This window comes from Anarrhichthys ocellatus, unplaced genomic scaffold (assembly GCF_004355925.1).
Source record: "Anarrhichthys ocellatus isolate YVR2014 unplaced genomic scaffold, GSC_Weel_1.0 scaffold51, whole genome shotgun sequence".
NCBI classification, from domain to species: domain Eukaryota; kingdom Metazoa; phylum Chordata; class Actinopteri; order Perciformes; family Anarhichadidae; genus Anarrhichthys; species Anarrhichthys ocellatus.
In genome coordinates, this window is record NW_022280081.1 from 1401731 (window position 1) to 1416544 (window position 14814).

Consider the following 14814-nt stretch of genomic DNA (forward strand, 5'->3'; position numbering starts at 1 on the left):
TATTCATGCTCACATTTTGGGTTTCACATTATTTTTTCTCATACTGTTTGTCTGAATATAGCCTTTATTCTCCCTCTGTTTGAAACGCTCCGTTTTAGCGCCTGTCTCTGTAAGACCCCCTCCCAGTCTGCTGTGATCGACTTGCGAGAAAAACGTGGTACACCTTTCTAAAGGTACTTCCCAAGCTGTGGGTGGAGATACCAAGATGCATATTCTAATGAGCCTGCATGTGACATAGGAAGGGGAGCCAAATCTGATTGGCTTGTTGAATCTGGACAGCCCACAAAAACAGTCTTATTTCACAGTTTGTGGGATGGTACACAAATGTATGAGTACCTGCTCTGAAAAAGTGAGTTTTTCTTAATGATAATTCCCTTTTAAGTACCAGTTAATTGATCATTTTTCACAGTGTCCTCTTGACTTATCCAATGTTGCATCTAGGACCCCATCAGGCACTTTCAAAGGTACTCACAGGAATTACTGCTGTCATCTTTGGTCCCATCGAGAGAGCCATCGGGGTTCATTTGCAAGTAGTATCCCTGCCTGCAATATAACCTGGTCACTATACCCTTGAGCTGGGGATCTGCAGGAGAGAAAAGGGGAGAGAGAAAACAGGACACATTAGCAATCAGCAAAACCACATAACCCTCGTTACAGGAACTGCTGCGGCAAACCAATTAAGCTCAAACTTTTTTTGATTTTATATTGCAAAGTTATTGTATTATGTTGTTTTCTGAGTTTTTTTTTAGCAGCAACATGCCATGAAATATAACTGCTCCACGGTACTTGGTGACTCCTGTGTATGCTCGCAGGCAAATCCCACAGCCAACTTTCTGGGCACATAAGCCCTGCCCCGCTCAGAGATATGCCATCCAATTATAGGCAGCGGAATTAATCTGTGGTCGCCTGACTCCCATAATGAACCCAACAGCACCCTCTCTGGGTCCTCGGCGTGCAAGGATGTGAAAGCGTCTGTGCTCCAGCTGACCCGACGGGGGAATTAACCGCATAGATATCTGCTGCAAATAAATCACCGCTGCGGTTAAATTGCGCAGCGACGCTGCAGCCCGACCCAGTCATGTTGCAATTTAGTTGCCGTTTTTTGTGGGTTTGTAATAATGTGAAAATTGAAAAGGTTAAGGAAAGAAAAACTTAAAAGGAAACATTTTAATAAACCTGCATGCCACTGCACATTTGGATGCATGTGTGTGTGTGTGTGTGTGTGTGTGTGTGTGTGCACGGACGACCACTGGGGTCTTATACCATCAACATTGGTCTTATTGTAGAGACAGCCATCACACCAGATTTCATTCTAGGAAAGCCTTGGGGAGGTGAACAATCAACTTCACCTGAGCCTAAACCGTGCTCCTTGTGTGTGTGTGTGTGTGTGTGTGTGTGTGTGTGTGTGTGTGTGTGTGCGTGTGCGCGGATGTGAGAGAGAGACAGGGAGAGAAAAATGAGAGAGATAGCGTGGCCACAGAGGAGAACACAAGGGGTCTCGCTGAGGGCAGAGAGAGGCATTTTCTTTCTCTGCAGCTCAAGGCGGTCTCTTCTGAAATGGTCTCTGCTGCTGGGTGACGGCATGAGACCTTTCCATGCTGTCTGAAGAAAGAGGAGACAAAAAAGCCTCTCTACCGGTGTACCAACATCGCTATGACGGCATTCAACGGCGTTGCTTTGTTAGACCTCGTCAGAACAATGAAGAGGTGGCTAAAGCTGAAATCTGACTGTCAGAGTTCCTCCGCTACAGGCATTGAGCGGGCTGACAGGAAGGTGACAGTATCTCTATGGTTCACAATGACACTCAAATCTTCAGCAGGGAGGGAAGTCAATGTGAGGCCATCATCCTTTCTCTGTTAGCTGTGCTTAATATCTGACGAGCGCATGCTGTGGTAGGTGTTGTGTCCTTCAGTAACACAGAGATGGATTCGTTCATCTGTGGTTTGTCCTGTTGCCCACCTGCAATTCCATGCTAGGGCTGCAGCTAACGGGCGTTTTTTTTATATTCAAGCTGTACTTAGATTTTGTTTCAGAAAAACATTTTAATTTAGAAAGAGGCCCATTTCCTCCAGTAAAAGAAAGAAAGAAGGAAAGTTAGACACTCTAAGGGCAAAATTATGAGACACAAAGTCTAAATTTGGACATAGTTTCCGCCTTCTATCTTATTATGTTGAGTCAAAATTGTAACTTAATATCTTATAACTTTAACTTACCATACAATGATCTATTTCTAATCATAAATAATATTTCATTTATTTTCATTTACTTTATTGGCAAAGTGGGGCTACTACAGGTTAAGGCATATCTTTTGAAAGAAAAATTTTAAATACATTTGAAAAAGAACTCCCAAACTCCCAGACTGTTGGTCAACAAGCAGTTCAGAGATCAAAAGATATCCGATTTACAATTCTACAAAACAAAGAAATGTAAGAAAATCTCACATTAACGGCACTGCAACCAGCACAAGTTTGGATGATAAATGACTTTAACAACTGCTGATTGAGTGTCTGAACTTGCATATCGACTGATACCGAGTACCGATCAGATACAGATGTGACAAAAACAATGAATATCAAACAGGTCATGATTGTACATTGCTGTGAAAACATCTCATTCAAACAACTGTCTATTTAAGTTTCTTGCCAAAAAAAATTAATTTTACGAGGTTACATTTGAATACATGATAATAACATTATAATTAACCTTAGCCCAGTGTTCATTTTTACTGAATAGAGCTTGAATGTATCATAATGTAACTCAATGCAACCTCCCGTTAACGTTAGCCGTTAGCTCGGTTATTTAGCCAAGCAGGACAGCGCTGCCCACCGGCTGCAACCGGCTAACGTTAGCTGGCTCTCCTCCCGCTGAATTCAACACGTTGTTCACGATGTAGCATAATCAGGAAGTAAATCATGTTTAACTACAGGTGTGTACTGCTAGTTTGCACATGTGAAGTAGTGTTCAGGCAGGTGAACGGATCGGGTAGCGTGTTGTTGTTCATTTGCAGCGCAAATGAGCTGATAAATGACACGATAACCTGATATCGGATCAGTGCATAGACTCGCAAGCTCGCCGATACCCGATCCAGCATTTTAGGCTGTATGGGTGGCATTTCTGATTCTGGTATCGGAACAACTCTACGATCTATCTACAATATGCAAGTTAGGCCAGTTGGCATTTTGTGGGTTTTGTAATAACATACAGAAAAATAAAGCGAAACAAAAAAAGTAAAGGAATAGAAAACTAAAAGGGATATATTTCAATAAACCTGCTGCACGAGGGTGCAGATGTCTCATGCATTCAAGCTGTGCAATAGTTCTTTCTTTTAATTGATTATTCTACTAAATGTTTCAGCACATCTGCACTTTGTTTACCAGACACCTAATCCGTGTTGCATCAAAGGAAACGCTTCAAACCACCGAGGACCAATCAGAGTTGGGAAAAACAAAAAATGTCAATGCACTACTGCCTTTATTGTATTACTCTCAACCTCTCTCTTTTCATTATCGTTCTCTCTTTCAGCCGCTGTCACCGCAGAGGGCAGTAGGATATCATCATCAATGGAAAGGACTAAATGCATTAATTAATAATGCATAAATGCAATCCGATATCCTACGGTATATAACCTCAAAAGCATACACGTATTCCCTACAATCTAGTGAGGGATGAGTGAGTATTTCTCACGGTAGGGAGAAAGCACGAGCTTCACACAAACTATTTCACATGGATTTTCTAATGACTACACAATTCCCTCGAGCGAATACTATTTTGTGTAACTGGTTGCTGGCTGCTTGTGTGTGTTAGTGTGGAGGTGAACTTGGCCACTACATCATGCTATAAATCATGTGACGTTGGCTGTGTTCTCCTGGGGCGAGCCAGTGAGTTCATCTAACACACACACACACACACACACAAACACACACACACACACACACACACAGATTTCCCCTCCATTTTCTGAGCTTCGGTATTTCAGTAACATTTTAGCTTTATGTAATTTATCAAATGGGATAAAACAACATAAAAAAGACATACAGTTGTTGACATATAATCCTATTCAGTGGGGTTTTTAATGAACATGTCCTGAATTGAATCGTGTCCTCGAATACCCGGCGCATATGACTGGCCACTTTTACACCAGATATTCACATATGCTGGTGAATATGTCAGAGTGACATTGAAGAACAAACTCACTCACGACCCATTGATAAAATGTTTCCAGTGGATTTAAGGTAATTTATTTCCCATGCAAACCAAGATGCATTGAATGTCCACCGTTATTCACACCACAGAGACGTGCTCCTATTATGGTGCTTTGTATATCAACTACTAAGCGAAGTGAAAGAGAATTGCCTCATAATCCTATATGCCAAGGGGAAATAGGAGAACGGGAGGTTGGAAATGTCTTGTGGGCAACGAAATTGAAGTGTTGTTTTTAGAATGACACAACGCTTTCAGGTCGGTCAGACAAGCCGGATACGATGCGTGCACTTCTAAAAAAGGACCGCTTTGAGTATGTCTCTGTGGAATTCCCTAAGTCGAGAAGGTCCTTGACTCATCGTCGACATTCTCTGCGTTTCTTTTCCCTCGTCTGTCTCACTGTTCTCTCTCTTTCTGTAACGGACTTCAATTGGTGAGACAACAGTGCTGCTTATAACCTACAGAGAACGGTTGGACTTTTCCAGTTGCACTGGTGTTGTTGTTTTTTTTGCTTTTTACAACAGAAGCACTGTGTGTTTCTACATGCCTTTTTCTCGTTGTTTCTAGGGAAAAAGAGTGTGGCGTGGCAGCAGCAGGGGGGTTTCCTTATAAAACAACAAGCATCAGAACCGTAAGATCTCAATTCGGGCCGCTCTGCAGCAGAACTCTTCTCTGCATATAAATTGAACCATCACAGAAAGGTTGTGATTTCGTTTTTTTCTTTCATTTTCTTTTCATTTCAAAAGGGGCCTCCCTGCGGCTCCGTTCCCGTCTGATTTTCTGTTGTGTCATTCCACTGTGAGTGTGTGTGTGTGTGTGTGTGTGTGTGTGTGTACGAAGACACACATTGGGCTCAGTGCAAAGCAAACAGCACAGAGGACACACATACACACACACTCAAGCACAGCTGCAGCAGCAGTCTTCTTTCAGCTCTGCTCTGCCTGACCCACTTCGGATGTTTCTGGAATGGGAGACGGGCTTTTCCAGCCTGTGAAGAAGGAAAACCCCCATCCATGTTGCTTCTGTTGTCATGGGAAAAAAAGCAGATAGGGCAGAGAAAAAGCCCCCCATTCCTCAACAACAATCTCTGACATCTCAACAATAACTCCACGGACTCCCAGACAACTCTGAAGGCTGACCGATGACGAGCTGCTGTGTGCCGTCGGCGTGATTTTGAATAAACAGCTTCTAGATCACACGGGCTAATCTAACGGTCTGATCTGTGTAACGCAAGCTAATGATCTGTGGGTCTAATCTGGGGAGATAATCAAAAGCCAGAGCGGCGGGATTACGGGCGGGCCCCAGCTGGATGTGCCCACAGCTCACTTACCGGGTTCGAGTGTAATAGGATTTACAACTCAGATCTAATCCCTGAAAAAATAAAAAATCTGTATGATCACTGGCTCCCCATCTGCTATGAAAAATGCACATTTTGTACATGTTGAGTTGTTCATCTAGAGCTATGGGAGCTCTGCTTCTACAAAGAGCATTTAGAGGATGAGGATACTGAGTATTGATTTGAAGTTTTTCTTTTGAAATTTCAAACTCAAAAACACAATATGTGTCAGATCCAATCTACACCAGCCCATAACAATGGCTGATCAAGTGTCTCACAAGATCAATACTCAAAGCCGAAGGGAATACTGGTGTTTGAGTACTCAGACACCTCGGCTCCCTCCTCCTGACGGATGTCGCTGGGAATCTGGAAGCCAGCTGCCAAAAAAAGGGCGAGCCCAGTACCTCCCTTTCTCACCTGGGAGACAAAGACGAGTCTGCCTGCGTCACCACGACACAATTGACTTTTATCCGCTCGTGAGAACAAAAGTCCTTCTGGGGGTATTAAATTAAGCACGCCCCAAACGAGCCGTTAGTCTTTTCCCGAGCTGTGTGATAATTCGGTGAATAAGACCCGAGGGAGGGAAACAGGAAAAGTAAGGGGGTGAGGAGAGGAAACATTGGTATTTGTGCAGTATTTTCACCGAAGCCTGATAACACTTAATGGAGATCTTCCTGAATCTCATGCGAGGGGTGAAATTAATGGAGTGCATCTCCATTAGGACCTCTAATCACAAATAACGCAAAATGAAAGCAAAGCAGATTGGTCGCCCTGTGTTCTCATTAGAGCTTTAAGAATTAGGACAAAAATACCTGTCCTAACAACGGCTTCCCCCCTTCATTTCAATTTTATTTTCCTGGGACTGCTTCTCAGGGTCGTGTTCCTGTGGACTATCGTCACTGCTCTGAGGAGCTTGGGGAGGGCCCAAAGTCGCTCTGCGAAATGGCCCCATTGCAGGTGTGATGCTGTCAAGTCACGTCAGGGATGGCCGGTGCGGGTTGACTTCACATATCTGACTCACAGATTCCCAACAGTTTGCATCCATGAAATGCTAAAATATACACAACACCACCACCCCCCCACCCCCCTCCCGCCCTCCCAAAAGAAAACTAAAAACATCTTAAAGAGGCTGGTATGCTTTGTTTTCCATCGCTATGATCAGACACAAATTCCCTGACCAAAAATGACAGCATCCAAATCTGTTCAGCTGCTGGACACTGCTGATGTTCGAATGAGAAAAAAACAGACACATACAGTATGCACAAGCCAATTCCAATGTGACAGGAGGAGGACAGACTATTGGACACACACACACACACACTGGGACAACCGCGCACACATAGACCCTATGGGCAGAAGCAGATTAGAACCTGACCCATGTCCAGATGTGCCGCTATATAGCTCCCGTTATAGCACAGCCATTTTAATCTGTGTAATCACTCAGGGCTGGTGAAGGGGGACATCATCACTCACAGTAGTGTTCGATTCCAATGTGAGCACAGGAAGGGGACAATAGAGAGACTATCAAAATGGCTCAACAAGATGAAAGACTAAACACTGCTTCTATATGGTGCTTTGTTAAAAAAATGAAAAAAAAAGCTTTTTGCAATGCCAGTGTGCCATTAAATTGTGCAAAGCGCTGTTCAATCAGTTGGGGGTTACAGTCAGTCTGATGCAACAGGTTTGATACCTGATGATTCTAAGAGGAGCATATATACAGTTGCCTTCCATCATTCTCTAACAAGGGGAAATGATTGGAGTCATTCTTTCCTAAATGAATTATCCGAATTATCCAAAATGAATTATCTTAATTAATTTTGTGTGCGTGAGCAAAATTATCCTCACAGTTAGCACTGGTTTCCAGCAGTGAAATACTTGTCGACCCCCCAGGTTGCCACATTTGAAACAATTCGTTGCATTTTCACAAGCGGGACGAATATCAGCTGGAGCAGGGGACATTGGAAGTCGTAAAAAAATTATGCAAGAAAAGATTATGTTTGAAAAGAGTGACCTCCATCCCGCTGGAAATGTTTGTACCGAGCGGTTAGGAAAATCGTGCATGCGCTTCACAACGACCGGTAAACCTGTCTTTAAAAAAACGTTTGGTGGCGACTCGTTGGGAGCCTGTCAGCTATACCTGGGAGTGCATGTGAATCAGAAGCATGTTGTTCAATAGACAAAACAGAACGCTCTCTCTCCTCTTTCAATTTAACTTTTTACGCACCGAGGCGCATTTTATCAAGTTAATCTAAGCAGTAATAAATCATCCATTATCACCTCGTGTACTTTAACCACATAGAAGCAAAAAGCTATGCTTGTTAAAGGCCCGATAAGAGCCATCAACCAGTGGTTGTTAAACGTATGCACATGTTTTTTTTATTACACGCTCTGCGCCAAAACAAAGCAGACTTCAGTTCCCCATCACACCTTGTCTCCGTAGTCTCCGCTTCCTGAGGCCGAAGATGCGCACTTTAGAGAAGATGTCGACCAGGTTCCCATTGCAGAGCCCCTTGTTCTTGTTGGGGCTCTTCCTCCGTCGGTTGGTGGCGGGCCGTTCTAGATGCTGCTCCCGCGCCTGTCTCTTCTGTCTGATCAGCCCACTCGCGATGGCAGCGGCCATGGCTCACAAAAAATATACAAAAATTGTCACAACCGCTCGGGTCCGGTCTGCGCGCGGAGCGCACAGACTACCACAAACAAGCCGCCTCTCGGAGCTCGCAGCCCGGGTCACAGTCCCATGGTGGCGGCTAAGTGGTCCGTTCCGTGGTGAGAAATGTCAAATATATATATATATTTTTTTTTAGCAGCTGGTCTCTTTTTTTGTCCAAATTCTACATGGTAATATTAAAACAGCTTTCACCATCACTCGAAATATTCTTGGACATGATGGAGAAAAAAAAAGGAGATCAGTTCATGCGTAATTCCACACATGCATCAACAGCCATAGTGTTGATTGAAGAGCTATGCCAAACTCAACGCGCAACGAGACCTCAGAGGAGTATTCATACCTGCACGGTGGTGTTTTTGCTCATTGTCTGTGACATGTTCGGTTGCGTCGCCTCCTTTTAATGTCCGGTACCGTCTGCGGCGTCCTCGCGGCACATTTCACCCAATCTTTCCCCTTCTTTTTGCCCCCCGTTTTTCTCCTCCTCCTCCTCCTCCTCCTCCTCCTCCTCCTCCTCCTCCTCCCAGACGAGGTTGCTCTATCAGAATTCGCCGTTTGAGTATAGCGGCGCGGAGAGAGCCTGTGCACCGCCAGCAAATCGAGCGGTACGGAGGCACCTCCTATGCGCGAGGATCACCGCTCGAGCAGAGGCTCGGCGGCACCGCCGCGGGGGCGAAACGAGCCCCCCAAGTTGGCGAGAGGCAAACGGCGAGGGCGACCCTGCAGTGACGGATCACACATTTGGAGATGGAAAAAAAGAAGAAAAAAACATGCAACCGTGGTGGAGTTAAAATCGATGCAGCACAGGCTCAAATGGACGCAAACTTGTATTCCAACTGCCCGCCGATCTGCCCGGATAACCTCCTCAAAAACATAGATGTCCTCACTGTATTCCACACTCGCAACAGTGTGCGGTAGGAGCCGGGGTGGAAAAAACTAAACATCGCCAAAGCTGATCTAAATCCTGTGGAGATGACGTCTGCATTGTGTGACAAGCTGCATACAAATACATAAACTTAAACCCCCCCCCCTTCACTGGTGATCAGCAGACTGTGTCGACCCAGTGGATCCTCCTATAGCCCACGGCGTGGGGAGATGCATGTATGGCGATCGGCGCGTAAAGCGAATGAGCAAAGTAACGCCACTGGTGTACGGCATGCACTATTTATTTTCCCACGCTCAAAGAAGAAGAGAAAAAAAAACCGACAGGAAGCTGTGATCACCCGCCTCAGTCTGTATAGCCCCAGATCAACAAATCATTCCCATCAACAAGTCCTAACCACTCGTCAGTATACGCCTGAGTGGAGAGGATGCCCTCCCCCTACACTGCCTCCCTCTCGACCGCCAAGCCCCCCCCCCGCTCGAAGGCGACTGAGCAGCCGGGGTCTTGATGCTAAACGTTAGATGGTGACATTACATTTACTTTAAAACGAGGCAGATGCTAAGAAAAACAATTGTATTTATTTTTTGGCCAAATAACTGAATTTCCCCACAGAAATTATAACACTGGGGGGGACTAGCTGCAGACGAGGTAAAGCAGAACATCCCAACATCGTTTTAATTGCGAGCCCTTTGGGCTGTGGGCTCATTTGCTGCGTGTGTACGGTTTCAGCACCGCGGACAGCGCCGCTAATGTCAGCACCAGCACAACGACGGAGGGGGAAACGTTTCCTTTCAATCTTTACTTGAACGACCACATTCCACTGGGAGATCCGCTTCACGCTCCATTCCGCATTATTCCTCTATTTGATAGATGGCGAAATCGGACGAGTCGGTCCCACACGATAAAAGCCAGCGAAATACAAAATATCTGATACCTTTTTTTTTCTTGTTTGGGGATGTTAATATCGTCTTAGTCTCAATCACAGGCACTGGAATTAAAACTCAAGAGGGCCATCTGCCGTTTGTGGCTGTAATTAAACGTATGGGGCTCACAGGGGGGACTGCAGCGTTGCGTTGCATTGCCCCATTGCTGTGCATTCATTCTGGTCCGCACGCCAGATGCACCTGTTGATATCCCGCTGGAAGGCCTCCCGCGGGACAATATAAGATGGGTTGAGCTACTTAGCTATAGAAGGATCACTCTTGTATTCATTCGTTTGCATTACAGGAAGAAGAAAAAATGAGTAGATGTCATTAAAAAAAAAGCCGAAGAACAATGAAATGAATACTGAATATACGGCATGGCACAGAATGACAATATATATACCTCATCAAATTCACATTGATGGATATTTACGACCCTGCTTTTTAAATTCATGCATATGTGAACGGTGGTCAGGTGCCCCCCCTCACCCCACCGCTTCCTCGAGCTCCGGCTGCGGATGCACACACAGAGTTTGCGTCCCGAGGTCTGTGCAGAAGCCTCCCGCTCCGCCGGCGCTGCGGGAGACACTGCAGTAAACGCTCCAACCAGCAGCTGACACTGTCAGCTCAACAATGGTCCTCTCAGCCGCAGCAAGCTTGCAGAACAGCACCGTCACAGCAGCCTCAAGTGTCTGAATCTGAGAGGCTTCCTATCTAGATCTCTCTCTGTCATAATCATACACAGATGGGCAGCTTCAAAGGAAAAGAAGTATTATCCTGCAGGTTTAGCAGAAATTAACCAGCAGGTTGATATTTTTTTTACTAAATGTTTATTGCATGTACTGGATAATGTTGATAATATTTGAGTCTTCCCGGCATGACTTCAACAACTCCGTACTATTATTGTTTTTTTGGAATTGCAGCATGGAATAGGGAATTTGGCAAATCATGAGTTTAAAAAAACATGAGACAAAGAGACCTAATGGGTTTCAAAATCATTTTTTACCAAATAAAACAGAGTTCACGCTGAAAGCAGCATTGTTATCTCATATTCTTTTCCCACAGAGGCATACATTAGCACTGGTGTGCTTGAGTAAATTCTACAAGCTAGAACAAAGAACAGCACACTGGGCTGGATTTAGAACCTGGGAACATATGCTGGAGAGGAGAGGAGAGGCTTTGCACCGTGGCTTTTACCTTTGTTGCTCACGCGGCATGAGGTTGAACGCATGCAGGGTCAGACAAGCTCTCTACACGAAGCACAGACATTCACATGCACAGGTCTTACCGCTGCACATGCTGCAGGAGCAAAGTTAACCACTTGAAACCACGAGACTGCTTTCACATCAAACAGAACACAATGCAGGGTGTCGAAAAGCACCTCTAAACCCCAAGAAACACTCATTCGTGAAGCAAAACGAGGGCGCACATACCTACATTTTTTTTCCTCCTATATGTGAACGATTGAGAGTCCATGGCCGTCCCATTCCAAAAGCCCCTCTAAGCCAAGACCTTTTCTCCTGGGACTTCTAATGCCCCTATTTATACTGCCCCACCAATAGGACCTAACGCAGTTAGGGCGAACTGACAGTCTGCCCCGAGCTGTTCACTTTAAACACCTCATCCTTTAAGTTGGGTCACAGGGAAAGGCAGTTTGATTAACGCACTTGGACATTTTCGTCTGAGACTAAACGAAAGAGACTAAATGTTGCCTCAGGATCTAATTTCCAAGAAATTAGCCTGCTGCAAAGAAGACATGCGCAGAACAGCACTGTGCATATCTGCTTCTCTGTCATCAGTAGATTCTTGACCCAAGAAAGATCACGGCACACCATAATGTACCATGCACAGTCGGCCTGTATGTGGGAAAACACGGTAAACCCAAAGGTTCAGCAAAGCAGAATCTGATGCAGACTTGTGAAGCTGCGGCCTCATCGGTTCTGAACATTTTAATCCAATCTCCTGTGAGGAAATTGCATTACCGTTAGTCAGATGTCCTGCTGCCGAGCGAGAGCAAATATCGCCCAATGGAACCGGGATAAACAACCCATTTGATTATTGCTATTACTTTGCCCCAGGGCCGTGTTCTTTTATCACCCATCCTGATGGTAAAAAAACTAAAGAAAAAAAACTGTGAATGGCACTCAGCACTTCTCAGGCCCAGTGAAGAAAAAACAAAAGGCTTTACTTGCCGGAATCATATTACACTGCATTATCAAAGTCAGAGAGTTAATTCAGTTTCAGATGAGTAATGATTTTTGCTTAGCTGGGATTTATGTCATTTTCTTTTCTCCATTCTTTTTTTCTCTTCCCTCAAGCTGTTTAATCATTGGATATCTCGAGTCCATCTACTGAAGCTGTAAAAGCTTAGTGAGCCCGCTCATGGGCTGTGAGTGTTCTACAGTGCATGTGTGTGCAGTGCATGTGTGTGTCTCATTTGTTTTGATGAGTCTAACAGTTTGAGCTAATCAGAGAGCTGAGATGGACGAGTGCGCGTCATGAGCTTGTAAAGGGGGAATGAAGATGGAGGGCTTTTGTTAAATGGTCACAAATGAAGAGTGTGTGGTGATGGTGAGGTCCTGGCATTGGGCCAGACAGTTGATGTATCATATGCTAGGGTATATGCATGTATGCACATATGCATGTATGGGCAAGTGCCCCTGTTATATTAAGCCTGGACCCCCTTCTGCCCCCCCCCCCCAACTGTGGCACATTTTTTAGTACAATTCTTTTGACCTCACATTTATCCTCAGAGGGGAACATTTTAATTCTTCATAGCAGTAATAAAATGTGCGTTAACACTGAATCAGTATATTATTGTGTTTGTTGTTATGTGTGTATCGTTATTTTTTTGGAGAACCAAACCTATGCGGGTGGTAAATATACTGCATTTATATCGTGCCTTTCTAGTCTTAGCGACCACTCAAAGCGCTTTACAGCACAAGTCAGCATTCACTCATTCACACACACATGAATACTCTGGTTGCAGAGACTATACCGTATAAGAGGCCACCTGTTCCTCAGGAGCGATAAACATTCACACTCACACTAGCATGTTGGGGTTCTTGCCCAAGGACACTTCAACAGGTAGACAGCAGGGGCCGGGGATCAATCCGACTTTCTAAATAGTGGACGACCGCTCTACCTCCTGAGGTATCCAATGCAGTAGTTGTGCTTAGTATGTTGGTGCCCTTGGAATTGCATGTTGCCCGAGCCTAGAAAATGACTCTACTTCTCACTAGATTTATTACCACAGTAAACGTTGTAAACATGAGTTCATGGTCTCAATCTCTAGTTTCAAGTCTTCTTCAATACAGCACGATGTTCATTTAGTGAACTATGGTCCATTTAGAGTCAAATAGACCATAACGCTGAGTATGCTTTAGGGGCGGGCTACCTTGTGACTGACAAGTCGCTACCACTACTAGATCTGTATACTGCGTCTCTACTTCACTCCTCAGTCCAAATATGGTCACTTCCTTTCACTGGTTGCAAAAAGATGGCGACGACCAAACCGCCGAACTTGAGGCTTCAAGACGGCAGTCCACAAGCCAATGGGTGGCGTCACCTCACGTGCAGAATAAGAGGATTTTAACTACACTTTAAGGGCAAACTGTTCTGCAGCACTGAAAAAGCGTAGCCTTCCTTAGCTAATGAATATGTGAATGATTTTTAGATACAGGAGTTGTGACATGAAGGTGTAGCATTCACTTCCCGGGGTCCAGGTTCTTCCTACACTACTGCCCCTCAGTTGTGAGGCTTACCTCAGACTACTTCCTGCAGCAGTCTGATAACACACGGGTGAATGAAGGAATGAATGAGCTCGCTGGCAGTGATCAACTGAGAAACAATCCTTAAGTGTTGCTTTATCGCCAACATGACGCCTCCTGCTGCACTGTCAATGAATAATAGATTTGAAAAAGGATAGAAAAAAAAAACCTGGAGAGATTCAGTTCTAAACAACCGCAGGAGCCGACGCATTAAGTCTCTGCTCGCAGACCTTTAAATCGTTGGTTCATCATCTGACGCGGCGTGTCATAAAATCATTTAAATGTAATCGCGTAATCGCTGCCAGGTGCACAAAATGGGCCACCAGAGAACATGTACGGACCCCGTTAGAAAATGTCTCTGCATGGTGTGAGCGTGACGCAGCGTTCCCCCCCCCCCTCCCCCTCCAGGGAGGAGATTAAAGTTGGGCCCCGAAGAGTGGAGCCCTCCGACAGGGACAATAATGAAACGCAGCGAGCTCCGCTCACAAATAGCTCGGTTAACGTCCGTGTTCCTGGACTTCATTGCAGTAAAAAAGCTGCATGCAAGTCAACAAAACCGAGGTGAGGGTGAGCTTTGGGGGGGGGATTCTTGATTGAATTGTGAGTTTCCATGGCAATAAGGTAAATGGGAACAACCTAATTAAGAGGTATTGACGAGTATAACATTGGAAAGAAAGGTCAATTAGTAAAACAATTGGCTGGGGGCTTTTTTTGCCATCGACTCAGACTTTTGCGCATTTCAAGGAAACTTGATTAAAGCAAGAGGAGGAGGGGGAGCATAAATTGGGTTAGAGTGGCAGTGATTGGTAGCGAATATTGGCCCGAATCGCCGAAAAACGACCCAGTTACAAAGTACATAATTCGGGGTGAAGCAAAACGATGGTGTTTAAGGACTTCTAATGTGAGCAAAGAGACAAATATAAAGCGGGGGGATGCAGAGGCAAAATAACAGAATTCACTGAGGAGTCAATGTGCCCCTCACACACATTCCTCTCTCTCTCTCTCTCTCTCTCTCTCTCTCTCTCTCTCTCTCTCTC

The 14814-nt window shown here is 45.0% G+C and overlaps 1 protein-coding gene across 8 annotated transcripts in view; it reads right to left on the reverse strand.

Moving 5' to 3' along the window:
• fgf14 (fibroblast growth factor 14) overlaps positions 1 to 14814 on the reverse strand; it is a 113284-nt gene that overhangs the window by 35884 nt on the left and 62586 nt on the right. For 4 of the 8 annotated variants that reach the window (XR_004213555.1, XR_004213556.1, XM_031870106.1 and 1 more), the window contains exon 2: positions 473 to 583. Coding sequence is in view for 6 of the 8 variants with exons in the window: in XM_031870106.1 (XP_031725966.1) it covers positions 473 to 583 (111 nt within the window). In the remaining 2 variants the exon portion in view is untranslated. Of the gene's footprint in view, positions 1 to 472; positions 584 to 7963; positions 11418 to 11440; positions 13036 to 14814 lie in introns of those variants that run through there. The other 4 variants (XM_031870111.1, XM_031870109.1, XM_031870107.1 and 1 more) reach the window with 4 other exon arrangements.